Source organism: Ziziphus jujuba, chromosome 12 (genome assembly GCF_031755915.1).
Source record: "Ziziphus jujuba cultivar Dongzao chromosome 12, ASM3175591v1".
Lineage (NCBI taxonomy): Eukaryota > Viridiplantae > Streptophyta > Magnoliopsida > Rosales > Rhamnaceae > Ziziphus > Ziziphus jujuba.
Genome location: NC_083390.1, coordinates 6,387,743 through 6,407,675, shown reverse-complemented (window position 1 = coordinate 6,407,675; position 19,933 = coordinate 6,387,743). Strand labels below are relative to the sequence as shown.

The following is a 19,933-nucleotide window of genomic DNA, read 5'->3' as shown; positions in this document are numbered from 1 at the left end:
TTATAGCAGTTCTTTTCATGTAAATCAGAAGCCTGCTTTTCATGATTATGTCCATAAAAATAAAAATTTGCTGAACCATAATTGATATGGAAAAATTCTGGCTTTTTTTCTTTCATTATTATATTGATTGCCCTCTCTTTTAATGTTTATGGGATAGTAGAGACTAGTTCTTAGATTGCATGTTATCCTCGTTATGTGCAACCCATAAGGTTCCAATTAAAGAAAACAGAGATCCAAAACCGGAAAATACAAAAATAAGTGTTTCAATAGGGATTCATGCTGTATATGTGGAAGCTAAGTCCAGAGTTAGCCCACGGGACCATGGAAAGACATATAGGGAAAAAGGGAGAAATCTGAAAAACAAAAACCTGCCACCCTGATCAAGTTCTGTTTCATGTGAAGAACTATGCGGAAAACGAACTAGAATGATACCATCAATTTAGAATTGCGGGAAAAATAATTGGAATTTCAAATTATATGCGTTGCATTTGCATACCACCTCAATGGTATAAAAGTTGGTTTAGGTCTACAATAGCATTTACATGTTTACTCACATTCAGATATGATGGAGCACTCTATACATTTGCTCATGGCATTCTTCAAAATCATCTTATACTAGAATTTTTTCCCTTTTTTTTTTTTTTTTTTTTAATGGTTTTCAACGTTGCATGTACATCTTTACTCATTCAGATATGATGGAGCACTCTATATATTTGCTCATGGTATCCTTCGCATTTACTATTTATGGTTTGGGTGAAAAGTATCTATGTATCGTCCGAAAGCAAGATGCTACGGCACAATGTTTGCACTATTTAAACCTGTGATATTTCTTCTTATCTGAGGTTGCATGTACCTGTAGATTCTTCCCAAATGTCTCTAGCTGAAAATTTTCAAAGGCCTGAGAAACTGTCTCAACCTGTAATTTTGTTTCACTCGGAAGAATAAGTTTAGGCAGACTAATCCTTAACATGAAAATAACAGTTCACAAATGCACTTTTTTCCATAACTAACCAGATCAGGCTTCTTTGAGTACACCCTCACTATCATATCTTGATAACATGAAGGCAGCAAATTACTGACATGGTCGCCTTGGATTGGGAACTTTTCATCGCTATGGAAATCCTGATAAGAAAAAAGCAAGGCTGTTAGATTCACCATCCAAAATAGGGCCTTTAACAGAGAAAACAGTCAACTTATAGAACTTAGGCTAGAAAACTTGTGATAGCCCATAGCTATTGGCTAACAATGTTTTCTCATTTAACCTATTTCATAGTTTTTTATACTGAGTGCATGACACGCTCTCCAACTACAATCACGTTTAGTTCGTCAATTTGCTAAAGAAATTTTACTTTGAAACAAATAATTTACTACTAAAGTTGTTTTATACATGTTCAAGCAATGATCGATGCAGTGTAACATATTGTAAGTTGTTGGATCATCGCTAAAAAACTTATCATAAAATTTGCATTCTATATTTAAGAAAGGGATGTTGTATAAGGGTGTTGACACACTTTGTACAACTATGTAATTTAGAAGCATAAAATGAGAATAAAAATCTAGACTGTAAAGTAGATAGTATATGTACCTGAAAAAAATTGATGCTGGGCAGGAGATATGCATGGGAAGAAAAAACCAAATGTAAAATTAGATCAGATATATCAAATCCAGTAGAGAACTTTTAAAATGCCAAGAGTTCTTCCATCATGCATTATCATCACTAGATCAATTCCCAAGTACATACATTTCAAGAGGATTATTTCTTACCTTTCAAGAGGATTATTACTTCCTTGAGTCAAATCAATTCTAACATTGCTAACAACAACATCTTCTTCACTTAGTGTAACGTCGCTGGATTTCTGGTGGAAAAAAGCTCACTAACTAGGATATCGTGCGTGTACTTGCAGATCTAAATGGAAATATGACAATATGATATTAACTTTTGGACCTGGGAACAAATTATATCTTTGGAAGTTACGTCTTGGAAGTGGTCTAGTCTATCCTTCGGAACACAAAACTCATTACAGAACTGCAAAACAGGTGTGCAACTTATGATTCGGAGACAATAAACCTTTTTAATCACTTGGGGTTTTTCATATTTCTAACATCTCTACCACCTCCTAGCTTATTGTATAATTAAAATACCTGGTATAGATCTCTACTCCGAATGCGCTTTACCAAATCATTAGACTCCTTGACATTTGGATTGGTCTCGATTCTTTTCAAAAATGAGTCATCAAGCTGCACTTGATGATGAATATTAGATTAGTTCCATACACGTATATTGAAAAGCCCTTAAACAGACTCTACCAATGTGTATGAAAAACCTTCCAAAAATTAGCTGGATTCTCAGAGCAGGAGAAAATGACAAAAACATCCTTTGCTTTCACCAGAGCATCTACAACCATGAGCTCTATGGCCTGATAAAGATTGGTATAGGCTCAGATTAAAGAAGTTCATCTATGGTAGCTGGTAAGATGCAACTTTAGTGGTCCAGAATTAGGGAGGTATAGGTCCGGTACCTTCACTTTGGCATGTGTATAGACTGTTCTATGTAAATCAGCATGAGTGGCAAACAAATTGTGGATTGTCAGATCTGATCAAGATATTATTATTATTAGATATAAATGAAAATTGAAGACTGCAATAAAATGGATTTCAAATTGTTGATAAATTTATCCAACATCCACTGACAATCATTAGCACGATAACATATCTCATTGTCCATAACTCGCATAGAGTCCATTAACCTGCAATTGAGAACACAAAGCATGATTCAGTTGAAAGTCCTCATCAGTTCTCAAAAGTATGCGTATTTTATTGTTCTAAGAGATATGGGTACATAGAAGAGTGAGGTAAACTCAAAACTGCTGCAACTTTGGTAAGTGCCACACATCATATGAAATATGAATACCTCTCAAACTGAACTTTGCAGCCTCTTCCACAAGCCCGAGTATCACGATTAATGTAATCAAACCTATAGATAAATAACATTTTTTTCACTTTCCATTGTCAAGCCAGCAACTAAATGAAATAACTGCATGCTGCAACTGAATAAAATCTAATTACATACTTGTCAACATCTATTCCAGTTCGACCATTTGCAACAACTTCATACAAGAAACGTTTTTCCTTTGCACTCTATGCATTAAGGCATTGAAAGAAGAAAATGGGTAAGGATAAACTAATAAGGAAGTTACAACTTAAAAAAACATCGGAAAGAAAAAATGTTTGAAAGGAATTGTGTGAAAGATATCGAACTAAACATGATGACTTACCCTATGAGAACTAACAGTGATTATTTCCTGTCAAGAGGAGAGTGACACATTAAGGACCCAAAGATGATAAAATCATAATTATTCATTCATACTGGCCTTCATGTTCATGAACCAGCCAATACGGAAAAATTCACAAGTTAGAGTGACCTCAGTAACTAAATATTGCAGATAGAAGAGGACATCAATGTTGAAACATGAAAATATGTATCACAGTTCAGAAAATAATTTTATCCCCAGTGAGAACAACTGGAAGAGGAATTTTAATTAACATACTATTGGCTGCCAACAAAAAGCTGAGTGATCACCAAGTAGATGCTCCAATCCTTCTATATAACACAAATATTCAAAAGCAGGAAAACGGAAAAGGCATCTTTCTTCTGCCTACATGCTGGGTTCCAGTTTCTTGAAAAAGCATTGCTCTAGGAGGATTAGACTGTTGAAGAAATAATTGGAGTATTCATAGTATAACAAATTTACCTTCACTCTCTTAAGGGTTTCAGGATCAACTTCTATATTGTTCTCATCAACAATGTAGTCTATCATCTTTACAGACATATCCTGATGAGACCTGGAAATTCAAAACAGTACCCGAAACTGAATTAGATATTCTAACCAAAATTTGCACCACCAAAAGAAAGTTAATACTAATATGCAAATCTTGTAACAGCAAACAGATAAACGTGCTCTGTTGTCTTGCCTTTGAGCTTGCATGGTGACACTATAAGTTATAACAAAATTAATCATGCTACCAGTGTCTTATCAAATGGTAAACTATTGCCAAGTAAATAAAGATTATCTGCTAATATGTGAAGACTAAATATTAACATACAACAACAAAGCAGGAAAAAGATCAAAGTTAAACTTAAATAATAGATCAAAGTCAATTCAAATATTAAGGGGAGTTAAACAGGGATTTAGTAAAAGATAATGAGGTTATCATCCTTATAATAAATGCATTTCATAAAACGGCATAAACACACGGCCACAAAATATGTGCAAATAATGCTGAACCGTTTCTGTCCTGACTAAATACACTGTTTAAAAAAAAAAAAGGGACAGTTTGACATGCTGGACTTAGAAGCACCATAAAGAGTAAATGGACGTCATTATGCTCATTATTACTATTGAAGTTTGCATAGTTCACATACCATTCAAAAGGGTAGATGAATCTAATCCTACTATGCGGGGGACTTTTTCAGTTGTCACTATCCTTCTTGGCTTAATTGTGCATGAGATATTATATATAAATCCAGAAGGCAGTAACCAAAATTTCAGTAAGTATCTGAATTTAACAATCTAAATTATAGACTGTCTCAAGAATAGTGATTCAATTTCAAATCATTACCCTCATGTCATCCAACAGACAAATAATTGTAAACAAAAATATTGTATAAAATGCAACCTGTAAATTCATTTCATTTCAAGAATGCAGACATTACCAATTCTTGCTCTTGAGAATCTGGGGAAGAAATTCATGCTCAAATAAGCCACCGAAAGGCCCATACCCGACATCATGCAGTAGTCCTAGCCAGAGATCAAAGAAAATAATATATTGGTCAAATCAAACTCCAAAATCCCAAAGATCAAAAATAAAATAAATAAATAAAATGTAAAGAATTTATTATGACTTGATACAGATTACCAGCAAGTTTGACTGCCTGTATATCATTACGTTCGATATCAAGCTCCCCCTACAAGGATGCCATAAAGAGGAAATCAACTTCATTCTAAGAATCAACTTTTAGAATGTTAACATTGTGTCGACAAATTCCTACTTGAAAGTTTGCGAGTTTATTAATAGCTTCACCAGCCAGCCAATACACCCCCAGTGAATGCTCAAACCTAGTATGCACAGCCCCAGGGTAAACCATGTATGTGAGACCTGCACAAAAGTAAAACTAACTAATATTAGAGCAGTCCAAGATCATAATAGTGCAATCGTAAAGTAACACTTTTGAACAGAAAACATCCAACACTGAATTAGAAAGCAAGTGAGACGAAAAACTTGATAACTGACAATTTCATTCATGAAGTTTGTTAAGGAGTTGAAGATGCACATATATAGTGTAGAAAAAGTAGTAGCAAAATCTAAATTGCTTAAATCTTGAACATTCATATTTTGGAAGTGGTTGACATTGCACGTATATAATATGAAAAAAGTAGTAGCAAAAACTCCAAAATCTATAAATTACTTAAACCGGATGACTCTAGAAGTTCATATTAGCAGAGGTAAACTCACCAAGTTGCTTCAGGTCGCGGAGCCTGCAATTTGTGGTAATATTCTCAGAAAAATAGTAACAATAATTTGATTAACAAAGAAATGACCCTAAGACGGAAATTTTAATAGGACTTGCCTCTGAAACTGAGGAGTGTCAATAAACTTCAAACATAGCTACAAGAAACCAGACAAAAGTAAACCAGTAATTTTATAATCATATTCCAATGCATAATTGTTTGACAAAAAAACAAAAATTAACAGAGTGGCTACTTAGAAGAAAATTTGTAAACAATTTATCTCAAATTATGCTAATCAAACGAGAGGGCTACTGAATCAGAAAACAGCAGATATTCAATCTGAATTACAAATTATTCACCAATTCTATATTTCTCCACAATATATAAACCAAAGCAGAGTAGAAATTTATGCGGACGCACAAACAAACAATAAATTATATTCAATTCACTTCAATAATAAACAAAGACTGAGACAGAAACAACAATTTGCAAAGCAAAAACTACAAATATTCCACCTAAATAGTCTTTTAGTTACAATTTGTCGATCTTAAAGCTCTGAAAATGTGGACTTAGAAATTAGTTGAACAACATAGAAATTTATCAGAGCCGAGCCAGAACTAAATCAAAGAAGAATATGGATGAATATTGAAGAATCGGGAAGCAAAACCGTAGTCACTTTCCAAAAAAAAAGCCGACGAGAAATCATGGAATTGGAGCAGATACCGGATCGAGAGAGATATCTCCATGAACGTTGTCATGAACGATCTTCGAGTATTTCCGGCCAAACTCCGGAGGAGGATCTTCCATTGCTAGCTGATTTCCTGAACACGCAGAAGAGAGAGAAAAAGAGAGAGAGAGAGAGAGAGAGAGAGAGAGAGAGAAGGGAAGAGAAATGTGAAGTGAGAGAAGTGGTTAGTGTGAATGTGAAGGGAGGTGGAAGAGGCTTACAGTTTTGTAATACCGGAAACTGAAACAGTTTTTTAAACAACATCAACTTGTACTCAACACTGAAGTGAACTGAAGCAATGCCGCCAAAAACCGTTACGTCTAGTAACGCGCTTGCTTTTGCGAGTGTTGCCACGCTCCATTTGGCTTTTATTATAGTAATATTAAATATCTAGTCGGAGCTGTCTTCCCTCAGCAGCTTATGGGCCGTAAGTGTTCCTTCGGTTGCCACCGAACGGAGGAAGTCTTCCTTATAACCGTGATACCACTTGATTTTGCTGACGTGGCATAGACCAGTCTACATTTTTAATGCCACATAGCCCTTTTTCTTTTTCTTTAAATGTTTTGGGGATTCTCACGTTGCCAAATGTTTGCTTTTATTATTCACCAAAAAAAAAAAAAAATTGTTTGCTTTTATTATTTAATTAATCTCTACGCCCTCTTTCGTCTTTCGTTCTGTTTGGTTTACAAGTTATTCCATCAAAACTAACAAATAATGAATAATATATCAACAATTTGCAAGGGCAAAAGACATATTTATCTGTGATTTTTTGAAGAGAGAATGGAATCTGTATGATGCCATTTGAACAAATAATGAATAATATATCAACAATTTGCAGGGGCAAATGACATATTTATCCGTGATCTTTTGAAGAGAGAATGGAATGTATATGATGCCATTTGAACTATTTTCAGCTTGAAACTAGATTGGTAGATATACATATGTCTCATAATACGCACAAGTGAAACTAGTAAAAATACTTAAATCCCAGAAAATTTATAATCTACCATTTGGGGAAAAAAATAATAATAATAATGATAATAAATATATAAAATAAAATAAAATTGCTAATTAATTTATAATCTATTTTGAAAAGTAAAAAGCATGGCTAAAATATGGGAAACACCAATATCCCGTCGTCCATGTTTACCCAAAGAGATGTCACATTTTTTTTTCCATCTGTGAGAGGTTGAGAGGTTTCAGTTTGTCTTTTCGAGCAAATTACATAGTTTGGATTAGGATATAAGCAATTAGGAAGGTATGCAAACAGCTTTCTGTTTTTACATATACCATTTTGGGTAGCTTTACTATTAGGTTTCTATCCAGAGACTGGCACTACAACATGCATAATACAGTACCAGCCAATCTTGTCAAATTGGATTTACATAGGGAGCTTGAAGGTTTAATTTTCCTTTATTTTATTTTTGTAAAATTTGGTTGAGTCTAACATTTATTTTTTTCTTGTATAATTTGGTTAAGTCTAACAAAGAGATATCAATGCTAGACACGATTTGATCTTAGAGCCATCAGTTTGGCATTGCGGCCAAAAGACTAGGAATTATAGTTACCATGATAGAATACGATTTATGCAGCATTCATAATATACTCTATTTTATTTTCTTTTTTCTTTTTTTGTTGGTCCAGTGGGTTAGGATAGTGTGCTAGAAGTTTGTATGGGTTTTAATGTAGTTTTAACAAGCCCTAGGCCTTCGTTTTCGTGCGTTTCTATATCCTTTCAGACTGAGTTGAAAAAAAAAAAAAAAAAAAAAAGTGTGTTCTTCCAAGCATTTGAAGAGCAAATGGAATTCATCAATCAACCGTAACACCGTAGACCATACATATGTGAACGAGAAACATGGAAAGGAAAATTTTCTGGGTTATCCGAGAAAGAGAGAGAGAGATCTGAATGTAAATTTCCACAGTTTCTAATTTTAAGTATTAGATGCAGTGATCTACAAGTTTGCTCACATTCTCAGTGATTCAGATTAGTGGAATCTACACAATTTCAATTTGCTCATGGCGTTTTTCGTATTTTTGGTCCGTACTAACCGTATCTGTTATCTTCCAAAAGCAAGATGCTCGGACACATGTTTGCATTTACCTCCAACGTTTCTTCCCTGGGTTTGCATACACCTGTTTTGTTTCCCCAAATATCTTCCGCTGAAAATTTTCAAATGCCTCAGAAACTGCCTCAACCTGTAAATTTTGTTCACTCAGAAGAATAAGTTTAGGCCGACTAAATGATCCCCAATATGGAAAATAACAATTAACAAATGCACATTTCCCCACAGCTAACCAGATGAGACTTCTTTGAGTACACCCTCACTATCATGTCTTGATAATGTGAAGGCGGCAAGCATTTTTCGCCATAATCTTTGATTTGGAACTTTTCATTGCTCTCGTAATCCTGATAAAAAGCAAGGCTGTCAAGTTCACTATGCAAAATAAGGTCGTTAACAGAGATAACTATCAAATTTGAGAATTTCAGTAAAAGAAACTGATGATTATTCTTATCTATTGAATAACATGTTTTGTCTTTTAACCTTGCATCAGAGTTTTTTGTATTACGTTTTTTGCAACAGAGTGCATGACACACCTTCAAACCATAATCAAGTTTAGTTCACCAATTTGCTTTAAAAAAAAAAAAAAGAAAAAAAAAGAAGAAAAAAAAGAAAAAAAAGAAGTTGATCTTTTTAAGCATACAAATATACAAATAGCACTTACAGCCACATTCCTAAATAGTCTGGACGTTTTGGAAAGTTGTTGACTAGCATGTTTTTGTTATTTCACAACATGTTCAACAAAACTGGTTATCATGCTTAGCTATTGGATAACATGTTCTCATTTTTCGACTACATCGGTATCTAAATATTAAGTTTTATTCCTTTAACCAAGGTATTAAACACTATAATCTAGAAAAGGGAAACAAGTACTTTAACTGTAATGAAGTTTAGTTCTCCAATTAGCTAAAATATAATACTTTCAAATAAATAATCCCACTGCTGCAGGTTTGACCTATTCTATAAGCTTATACCATAGCATTTGCAATCACAATATGTTCCAGTGCACGATTTTCTATTTAAAAGTCTTGACATTTAAGTTCTTGAATAATATGCAATTTCTACAATATAGCATGGCAATCGATGTTCAATCATATTAGTTGGTTTAACAGTATAAAAAGATTAAAAAAGAAAAAAAAAGAAAAAAAGAATCTAGTATGAGAATCTAGCTGTACAGTGGATGGTACCTGGAAAAAATTGATCCTGGACAAGGAGATACATGCAAGGGAATAAAATAAAAGTTCTCAAGTTATATAGCAATATCAAATTCAGTAAAGAACTTAAAAAAATAAAAGAATGCAAAGAGTTCCTCCATGCATGATCATCGCTCGATCAACTTTAAGTACCTTCTGAAAGGGTTTTTTCCTCCACATGTCAAATCAATTTTAATATTGCTAACAGCAACATCTTCTTCTCTTAGTTTAAGACCACCAGATTTCTGAATGAAAAATAATTCATTGGGATATCAAGTATGTACTTTCTGATCCAAATAAAGGCATGCTAATATGGTACAACTTTTGGACCTGGGAACAAACGATATCCTCAGAAGTTATGTCCTTGAAGTGGTCTAGACTCTCCTTTGGAACATAAAATTCATTACAGAACTGCAAAATAGACAAGCAACTAAGATTAGACAATAAATTCTTTTTCCCAGTTGGGGCTTGGTATGTCATACATCATTACCACCTCCTACTCTGTTAAATTATTACAATACCTGGTATAGATCTCTTTTACGGATACGTTTGATCAAATCTCTAGACTCCTGGAGGTCTTTTGGAGAAGACATTTCAATAGTTTTCAAAACTAAGTCATCTAACTGCACTGAATGATGAATTTTTTAGTTCCATAAATATATAATCAGAAACACTTTAACAGCCAACGTGTAAAGTCCATAAACCTGCCAAAACCAAGCTGGATCATGAATCTTAGAGACAAGGTTAACAGAATAATTTGCTTCAACTAGAGCATCTACGATCATGAGCTCTATAGCCTGAAAAAGATTGGGATCAACTAAGATTAATAAAGTTAATACATGGTAGTTGGTAAGATGCAATTTTAGAGTTCAAGAATTCCAGCTATAATCAGGTGGGTGCAACTCTGGTACCTTGACTTTGGCATGTGTATAGACTGTTCGATGTAATTCATCACGAGTTGCAAATAGCTTGTTGATTGTCAGATCTGGTCAAGTATCATTTATGAAGTAAAAATTAAAGAGTACAATAAAATATTTATGTAAAATTGTTATTAAATCTTCAACTTCCACTAACAATCATTGGCGTGATAACATATCTCATTGTCCATAACTCGCATAGTATCCATTAACCTGCATTGAGAATGAAAAACATGTCCGGTTGAAAGCTCTTATAACTGCAATTATGAAAAAGTATTTGTATAACAATCAGTGAGAAAAATTCTTAACCGATGCAGTTTAGAAGAAGCTCACAGTTTTACATGAGTTTAACTGAAAAGGACACCAAATCATACCCATGGTTTGCAAAAAAATCAATACCTCTCAAGCTGAAAACCGCAGGCTAGACCACAAGCCCGAGTGTCACGAACAATGTAATCAAACCTGTAGAAATATGAAAATTTATCACTTTCTACTGCCGCAATTCAAGTAAAAAGTAATACCAATTCCAACTGAGTTTAAATCAACTGGCATACTTGTCAACATCAATTCCAGTACGGCCATTTGCAACAATTTCATATAAGAAACTCTTTTCCCTGACACTCTACATATTCATATTGCAAAAAGGACAAATGTAAGAAGAAAATAATAAAGAAATACAACATAAGGATATAGATAAGGGGAAAAGAGCGTTTGAAAGATGTTGTGAGTTAGATGTCAAAATGAAACCTTATGATTACTTACTTTTCCTGGGCCATGTTCAGAACTAGCAGCTATGATTTCCTGCCAAGATAACAGAGATACATAAAGGACCACATGAAACAGTAAAGTCATAACTATATATTCTTATTGGACTGTAGATATCCATTTGCCCTCATGTGCATGAATAAGCTAATACAGAAAACTTAAGAACTTGAATAGCCTCAGTACCCAAATATTGCAAATAGAAAAGGACATGATGAAACATGAGAGTATATACCAGTCTCAGAGAGAACAAGTGTATGTGCTCCAATAACAGTATCCCAACTCAGAAAAAAGAAAAAAAGGAAAAAAAAAAAAAAAGTGAAAAGAGAAAAGGCATCTTTCTTCTGCCTATATGCTGGAATTTCCGTGCCTTGTAAAATAATGCTCCATGAGGACTAGACTGTTGAAGAAATAACTGCAGTATTGGTAGCATAGCAAACTAACCTTCACTCCAGCGAGAATTGCAGGCTCAACATCAATATTGTGCTGATCAACAATATAGTCTATCATCGTTGTAGACATTTCCTCATGAGACCTGGAAATTTTCAAAACAGTAACCCAAAAATCAACTAAAGTTTTTGAGGAATAGCAATTAATGGTTAGCTAACCAAAACGAAGTCCATACTAATACACAAATCTTGTTAACAGAAAATGGGATATATGCGCTCTGTTGCTTTACCTTTGAGCTTGCACGGCCAAACCATAAATGAAAACACAATTAATCACATTACTAGGGTATTATCAAAGGGATAATTACTGTCAGCTAAAGAAAGATTATGTGCTAATATTATTAAGACCAAATGTACACAACAAAACAAGAAAAAGAAAAACAGGAAAAAGTTGACAGAAATATAGGGCAAATAGAATAACAAAGAAATGCAGGAAAAAATGTTGAGATGGTTTCCCTATAATACAAGCATTTAAAAACAAAAATTACAGAGACGTTCGAGTGAATATAACGTTCAATGATTTATGTCTTGACTAAACATGCTGTTTAAGGAAATTGGACACTTAGCAATACAAGGTCTAGAAGTACCAAAACACAATAAATTTATGTCTTTATGCTCATGATGGTTAATGAAGTTTGACAAGTTCACATGCCATTCAAGGAACATCAGATCAATTTCCAGGATACTGAACATGAATCTAATTCAATACCATTAATCACTATCCTTTTTGGCTCTATTGAGTATGTGAATTTACTGAAGTCAGTAGCCCGAAATTTCAGTAAGTATCCAAAGGCAACAATCTAATTACAAACCCAGAGAGTGTCTCTTGAATATGATTCCAACATATGTACCCTCATGTAATCCAAATGACTCAAATAGAAAGGCTAAGTAAGGTATGAAATGTAATCTTCTTTGAGGAAAATTAGAAACTAAATTCAACTTAAGGCGACAGAAATTACCAACTCTTGCCAAGCTTGGGAAGAACTTCACACTCATATAAACGACCGAAAGGCCCATGCCCGACATCATGCAGTAATCCTAGATAGGGATTAAAGAAAAGAACAGCTTGGTGAAATCAGATTACTTGATGTAAAGCATAATGACTTAATACAGTTTGATTACCAGCAAGTTTGACCGTCTTCATATCGTTACGATCGATATCAAGCTCTGACCCCTATGAGGATAGAGTATGAAAGACATAAACAATTACAGTCATACGATCAACATTAAGAATCTAAACACCGTTTAGACAAATTCCTACTTGATATTTTGCAATTTTATTAATAGTTTCACCAGCCAGCCAATAGACCCCAAGTGAATGCTCAAATCTAGTATGTACAGCCCCAGGGTAAACCATGTGTGCTACGCCTGGACAAATGTAAAACTAATATTAGACCAGTTAAGCCCATAATTTTGGAAAGCAAGTGACATTAACTACTTGGTTCTGAAATAAACTTCATAACAATAAATAATAAATCATGATGGCTCATTTCATTTAGACAGTCAACTTGCAAAAGTTCTCTTTCACAAATTATAACATTTTAGAAAATTGATACAGTTATTATAAATAGCTCCATCCCATTATACAAAGCATTTAAGAAGAAACACAATCCATGGTTGAAGGTAAAACTCACCAAGTTGCTTTAGATCACGAAGCCTGCAATAAGTGCTAAAATCCTCAGGAAAAAGTCATAGTAATTGATTATCAGAAAACAAACCTACACAGAAATACTAAACTTGCCTTTGAAACTGTTGAGTGTCAATGAACTTCAAACAGATCTACACCAATTGTAAACCAAATAACAGTAAATAAATTATCTTATAATTATATTCCAATATAATAGTAACCTAATGGTGTACCAGAATACATAACTGTTTAACAAAAATTGGAGGCAATGCAGTGAACAAAGGTCATCACCTCTTTGAGAAATGATCCAAAAAGCATCACATTAAACTCAATAATTCTAAATAATGTGCCCCTATAGTGCAAGTCTTCTATTTATTTATTTTCCCCTTCTCCAATAGCAGCAATTTGTTGAAATCTTGTTCAGTTTAGTGCATTTACATTTAGGTTCAAGCTTTGAAAAGCAAAATCCACTTCTTTAAATTGTAAAACCTGGCTTATCTTTGTATTCTTCAATATTTTGCAGCAAAATATCACAACATTCTGTATTAAAAGCGTTTGATCTGATAGGTTTGCGGAGCCAATAAAAATGAAAGTATAAAATAAAATAAATCCTTCTTTGACAGATAGTCATGCTTAAAGATCTTATTCCTGATTGTGTGGATATAAAATATTTTGCTCTAAAATGTTCTGACTTCCAATTCATTCGACAGTTCCATTCATGCTTTTCAACGTAATATCTTTCCATCCAAGAAAATACAAATTCTAACTGGAAAAGGGGATTCCAAAACTAAATTGCAAGTAATATTCAACTCCAACAAGTTCATTTATGTTCTTTTCTGTAACAACTCAATTACAAATCAGAGTTCGTTTTCTCTGAGCTAAAAACTGAGCCAAGAAGCAATCAGAAAACACAAACAAATAAACGCCCATTTGAGAAGAAAATTTGCGAATAATTTATATCACTATATACAGTGGCAGTTTTACAATACCATATTAGTCTACAGTTCATTCAACCAACTCTGTACTTCTACAAAAATATAATTCAAAGCGGAGCAACAATGCGCGCGCGCACTCAAACAATCAATACGTACACCTCGATTAGAGAATAACAGAGAGACAGTCCAAGAGCGTACAATTTATCAAATTACAAAGAACTGCGAAATGTGAGACTTGTAAATTTCTCGGAGTTTGAACAAAATCCAAGAAAAAACAATCACAAAAATAGCAGAGAATTGATAAGCAAAACCGCATTGAAAAACAAATAAATAAAAACGAAGAGAAACTACAGAATCAAAGAAGCTGATACATTATCGAGAAAGATGTCTCCATGAACATTGTCGTGAACTTGCTTCAATAACCGCCGATCAAGGTCCCAAGAAGCTACCATTGTTCGCTCACCGGACGGGAAAAATGGCAGAGACGAAGACAGCTCAGGTTAGCTAGGGTTTCAGGAACTACGAAAGAGAGAGAGAGAGAGAGAGAGAGAGAAGCGGTTACTCTAAAAAGGAGGGTGAGAGGAGGAGCTTAACAGTTGCACAACTTGTACTTCCAACTGAAAAGAGTTGCCGCCAAAAAGCGGGTTACGTCTGCATAACAAGGCGCTCGCTACTGCGAATGGTGTGCACTGTCCAATAAGCTCTAAAACAATTAATTATAATTAATTGTAGTGTCCGATAGAAGTTTATCATAAAAAAGCTGAAGCGGGTGAGAGAGATTACATATAACGAACTTTTATTCATATATATTGAATGCGCTTTCTTTTTTTTTTTTTTGGTTGTTTTTTGGAGTTTGCTAAGTGAGTTGGTAAAATTGGAATTGGATATGAAGTAGACACCATCATAGCATATGAATAATATGGAACAAAGTAATCTCCAAACATATGGGGTGTCTAGCTCAAATTCCCCATTGGATTGTTAAATGATTTTTATATCAATAATCTCAACTATAATTCATATGGGAAATTCATACTCTAATTAATTTTTAATTATATTATTAACTACCCTCTCTTTATGTGTGACTATTGATTGGGAGTTTCTTATTACAGGTTCAATAAGAGAAAACAGAGCTCCAAAACCCCAAAAATACAAAAATTAGAGATGAAAATATAAAGTATGAAGTAAAAAATTAATAATAAAAGAAACAGCCACGTGTTTGATGGGACCTATGCCCGTATATGTGGAAGCTAGTTAGAGTAAGCTCAAGAGACCATGGGAAGTCAAATTGGGAGCTAAAAGAAGGCCTGAGAGTTAGACCCCAAGTTCTGTTACATGTGAAGTACCATGCAAAAAGGGTATGTCATTCCACCATTCTAGTAATCTGATTCACTAACAAGCCCTTCTTTTTTGTCTTTGGTGCAAGAATTAGCTACAACACCAGCCTTTGCCATGGTTATCCGCAGGATTATGCAGAAACTTCCATTACCCTTTGAAATTGCTCTGGTACACGGAGTAAGGGAGCCTGAATTGTACCAGGATTGCCGAGCTGACCACAAGCAGCCATCTGATCATCACCTCTACTCAGTCGTAAGAAAACAGTACAACCTGCTTCGGCCAAAAGATTTCGAAACTCGATCATTCTCTCATCACTGGTAGGTCTGAACAGGGAGCCACTATGAGGATTGAATGAGATGAGATTGATCTTGCACGGAATGCCCTTGACAAGATTAATAAGCCGCCTTGCATCCTCATTGCTGCAAAAGGTAATTAATGCAGAATCTCAAACAAAAACATCAACATATACAATAAACATTCAAATGCTTTTTAAGACACGATAATCCTAAATTTTGAATTATTGGCATCCAATCCGATTTGGATATAGAATTGCAATGGGATCAATGATAGCACTTTGGATGTTATTCAAACAAAATGCAGAAATATGGAAGTTAATCTACCTGTCATTAACACCTGCAAGCATTACATATTCAAATAGTACTTTGTAGTTATGCTTGAATTGAAGCTCCTCCCTCAGGGTCTGAAGAAGCAGTGCTAATTTATATTTCCGGTTGATTGGCATAATCCAGTTCCTGACCTGCAGCATTTATAGTTACGGAAAGTCAAATCACACAGTAGTTTGTACATGTATGTAAATGACTTGCCAACTAAAATAAAGTTGAAAGGAAAAACCTCATCTGTTGTTGCATTCAAACTAACAGCCAAAGCACAGTTAGACTCATGAAGGAAACGCCTCAGCTGGGGTACAAGCCCACTTGTTGAAACAGTGACCTTGCGAGGACTGAAATGAAGGCCTTGCTCATGCACCATTATATCTACAGCTTGGATGACATTGTCAATGTTGTGAAGTGGTTCTCCCATTCCCTATGAACATAATTATAGAGAAGCAAAGTAAATATTCCAATTTCACCTTATTCTTTTCCTCCTATGAATCTACAAGTTAAGTAGTTTAGAATCTGAAGCAGGGAAAACATGTCCCAGAGAATAGATCACAAAATCAAAAGTATTTTAAACAAAAACATCCATGTTTACTTATCACATACTGAATGCAGAGAATAAAAAGCACATGGGATCCACGAAGCTGATTTTATATTTGACAAAACAGCACCTTTCTTTTTCTATAAGAAGACCAAAAGAAGCACATATTATCTAACAAGAGGACTAAAGAAGCACTTTTCTTTTTTCAACAAGAAGACCAACAAAGCACATGTACTATTCTCAAAGTAAAGAAACATAACAAATGCTTTAGGATATGTAAACTGCAAGAACAAATCAGTCCAATTTGGTTGCATACAAACTGTGCTTCATGAACACAAAATCAATTATGCTCATTGAACTGAACAATACTAAAAGAAAAAATCATTGCGAAAAGGTTAAGTAAACTACTTGGCCCCAGTTGACAAAAACAAGACCCATCCGGTACTATATATGCTAACAAAAGTTCTAGCTGTTCAAAGACCTTTTCTAACCTACCATGAATACAACATTTGTAATTGAACCAACTTCACTAGTGAGCAACCGCTTCGCAAACACAGCCTGCTCCACTATCTCAGCAGCAGTCAGATGTCTCGTTAAACCCATCCTGCAAATTAGAGGGATTTATGATAAGCATGCAGCTTAGACCATCAGAATTTAGAGGACAATAGAACCAGGGCTTGAAGGAGGAAAGAAAATGAAACTTGCCTGCCAGTGTAGCAGAACTGACAATTCATAGCACAACCCACTTGACTCGAAACGCAAACAGTATTACGGCCTCTATCACAAGGTATGACAACAGTCTCTATTACCAATCCATCTTTCAACGTGAATAAAATCTGAAACCTCCTGTGAATTTCACAATCAATGAGAATATTCATAAACAACCAGAATTCAACATAAGTTACATACCATGTAGGTTCAATCCAAGCAAAACCAAATAGCATAGACGGTACAAAAGACGTTAAAAATGAATGTACTTAAAGCATAACAATCTACAAAAGGAAATGATTATTATCTACCTTCTTAGTTCCATCAGATGCTGTGAGTATTCTCTTCAAGGATAATGCCTTGAATTCTGCATTCTCACTCAACATTTTCTTAAAATCTTTATTCAAACCTACATTTTAAATACCCAAAACTAATACAATAAATTAATATGCTTATTAACAAATTTGCATAATGAAAATAGTAGAGAACAAAGAAGCAAGGAACAACCTTCTAACTCTTCACAGTGATGTGCCCAGATGCCGTTCCCATACATTCGTTTCCACAGCATTAAAGCCTGGCCAGGCCTATACCCATGTGATTGGACCCATTTCTGTCAAAAACCCACCATGCCCTCAAGATCAGAATAAGCGAAGAACAAGCAAATCTGGTAAAAAGTGGAAAATAAAAATAAACCATACTTCAAGCTCAGTATATTTCATGCCCTTGAGAAGCACCTTTGTGCTCTCCTCTGAAATTCCAATATCTTCACCGCCTCCAAAGCAACCCAAATCAGAGGAATCGTCATCGAAGGAAACAACAGGACCTGGTCGAGAAGGAGCAGTGGATGTTGAAAACGAACGACGGTGAGTGGAAGAGAAAAGATGGAGGAGGTTAGGTTGTGGTTTAAGGGAAGTGTTAAGAATTGGGTTTTCATGCAGCGGAATCGCCATGGGAGGCGAAGGAGTTAACAGAGGAAGAGGGTTTGGTCTCAGTATGCGCCTCATCCACATACACCCCATCTCCACAGCCATTTTCACGCCCAAAGCTTTTCTGGGTTTTTCTTTGGGTGCGGGTTTTATCAACTATAACAGCAAAAAATAAAAAATAATCAAGCAAAAAAATAAAGATAAAAATTAAAAAGCAAAAATTAAAAATAAAAAAGTATAATTAAATTTTATATCACTTTGCCTACTTCTATTTTGAATTTTTTGCACAAATACATTTCAAATTTTTTTTTTTCAATTTTCAATTTTCAATTTTAGAAAAATTTCATTATAGCATTTCTATGTTTCATTTTCTTTCATTTTAACCCTCTTTGCAAGTTAAATTTATAAATATTATTAAATGATGGCGAGACCACTTTTGAATTTTATTTATTTATTTTATTTTTTTTGGCGGCAATGATGATACGTAAAGCTTAGTGTACAAAAGCCTTAAAATGTTAATAAATTGCGTGATATTCCTTTTAAATTTTTATTTTTTCAATAAGTATTCCAAAAAATAGATAAAATTTTCATAATTTCTATTGAAATTTCTAATATTTACATAAAGTTTTTTACTCATATATTTATATATTTACATGGAAATTCATTTATAATTTGGTCAAAATTTCCATAAATATATACTATTATTTTCAAAATTTCCATTAGAATTTTTTTAAAATTTCAAAAATATCTATTAAATTTTAATTTGTATTAAATCTGTAATCCAAACTATCCCAACTTATGTTATGTTCACATTTAACCTCCTTGTTTTAGTTTCCCATGATATGGATTCCCTTATTGGTAAATTCTGGTGAGTTCCAATAAGAAATGAGGAAATTTATATGGCATTGAAGTCTTGGGAATAGTTATGCAAACTAAAGGAAATCGAGGGACTGGGGTTTCAGCCTTTTGAAGATATGAATCTTGCCCTGTTAGCTAAGATAGCCTGAAAACTTGCTAGTGGAGAGGAGGTACTTTGGACAAAGATGCTTAAGGCTAAATATCTCTCAAGACATTCATTCTTTGAGGATGTTCCTCTAAACGGATGCTTGAGAATCTAGAAAAGGAATTTACAAAGCTAGGAAAATGTTATGTAAGGGTGCTTGTTTTCAGCTTGGAGATGGATTTTATATAGAGCCTTGGAATGATCCCCAGCCGCCCGAGGTTCATTCCTTTAACAAAGGAGGGAGTTGATGCAATGAGATGGAGAAGAGTGGATGAATTTAGGAATATTAATCATAATGGATGGAATAAGGCACCGATAAGAAATATTTTCAATGAGTAATCAGCAACTAATATCTTGGCTATTCCCTGGCCCACAATACATTGCCAAGATAAGCTCCTATGGATTGGTAATAACTTAGGGAACTTTTCAATTGATAATTGCTATTTAACTCATTGATTGGAGAATTCAGTAGAAGATCCTTTTTGGAAGAAGCTTTAGAAGCTTAAACTTCATGAACGATTGAATTTTTTTCTATGGAGTTAAAGTTGATGTCCTTCCTACAAAGATGTTGGTAGCCTAACATATCAAAAGAGCAGATAGAGCCTATAGCCTATGTGGAGAAG

General features: G+C 34.2%; 3 protein-coding genes across 6 annotated transcripts; all 3 read right to left on the bottom strand.

Annotated features, from left to right (window-relative positions):
• Positions 1 to 566: 566 nt before the first annotated feature.
• Positions 567 to 6,689, bottom strand: LOC125420336 (uncharacterized). The gene is made up of 19 exons (XM_048466929.2): positions 6,234 to 6,689; positions 5,630 to 5,667; positions 5,515 to 5,537; positions 5,051 to 5,157; positions 4,918 to 4,966; positions 4,715 to 4,799; positions 3,753 to 3,843; positions 3,276 to 3,302; positions 3,071 to 3,138; positions 2,912 to 2,974; positions 2,692 to 2,747; positions 2,520 to 2,593; positions 2,325 to 2,417; positions 2,143 to 2,238; positions 1,946 to 2,026; positions 1,765 to 1,856; positions 1,586 to 1,601; positions 1,012 to 1,122; positions 567 to 916 (listed from the first exon to the last, which is right to left on the bottom strand). Exons 1-19 carry the CDS (start codon positions 6,315 to 6,317, stop codon positions 809 to 811), a joined length of 1,362 nt encoding a protein of 453 aa, XP_048322886.2. The 5' UTR covers positions 6,318 to 6,689; the 3' UTR covers positions 567 to 808.
• Positions 6,690 to 8,135: 1,446 nt separating this feature from the next.
• On the bottom strand, positions 8,136 to 15,206 carry LOC107428726 (uncharacterized). Of its 3 annotated transcripts, XM_025078415.3 has the most exons (19): positions 14,552 to 15,206; positions 13,360 to 13,397; positions 13,253 to 13,275; positions 12,880 to 12,986; positions 12,741 to 12,792; positions 12,578 to 12,656; positions 11,614 to 11,704; positions 11,170 to 11,208; positions 10,962 to 11,029; positions 10,807 to 10,869; positions 10,565 to 10,620; positions 10,402 to 10,475; positions 10,195 to 10,287; positions 10,012 to 10,113; positions 9,821 to 9,901; positions 9,644 to 9,735; positions 9,485 to 9,500; positions 8,534 to 8,644; positions 8,136 to 8,433 (listed from the first exon to the last, which is right to left on the bottom strand). In XM_025078415.3, the coding sequence occupies exons 1-19, from the start codon at positions 14,630 to 14,632 to the stop codon at positions 8,335 to 8,337; spliced, it is 1,365 nt and encodes a 454-aa protein (XP_024934183.3). In that variant the 5' UTR covers positions 14,633 to 15,206; the 3' UTR covers positions 8,136 to 8,334. The 3 variants fall into 3 exon arrangements, with proteins under 3 accessions (XP_024934183.3, XP_024934184.3, XP_060669623.1); XM_025078416.3 differs by lacking the exon at positions 9,485 to 9,500; XM_060813640.1 differs by lacking the exons at positions 13,253 to 13,275; positions 13,360 to 13,397.
• Positions 15,207 to 15,342: 136 nt separating this feature from the next.
• LOC107428723 (uncharacterized) lies at positions 15,343 to 18,464 on the bottom strand. Of its 2 annotated transcripts, none has more exons than XM_060813637.1 (8): positions 18,116 to 18,464; positions 17,889 to 17,991; positions 17,693 to 17,790; positions 17,379 to 17,509; positions 17,169 to 17,277; positions 16,368 to 16,559; positions 16,136 to 16,272; positions 15,343 to 15,934 (listed from the first exon to the last, which is right to left on the bottom strand). In XM_060813637.1, exons 1-8 carry the CDS (start codon positions 18,410 to 18,412, stop codon positions 15,646 to 15,648), a joined length of 1,356 nt encoding a protein of 451 aa, XP_060669620.1. In that variant the 5' UTR covers positions 18,413 to 18,464; the 3' UTR covers positions 15,343 to 15,645. The 2 variants fall into 2 exon arrangements, with proteins under 2 accessions (XP_060669620.1, XP_048322456.1); XM_048466499.2 differs by having other exon boundaries at positions 18,080 to 18,463.
• Between the last annotated feature and the right edge of the window lie 1,469 nt (positions 18,465 to 19,933).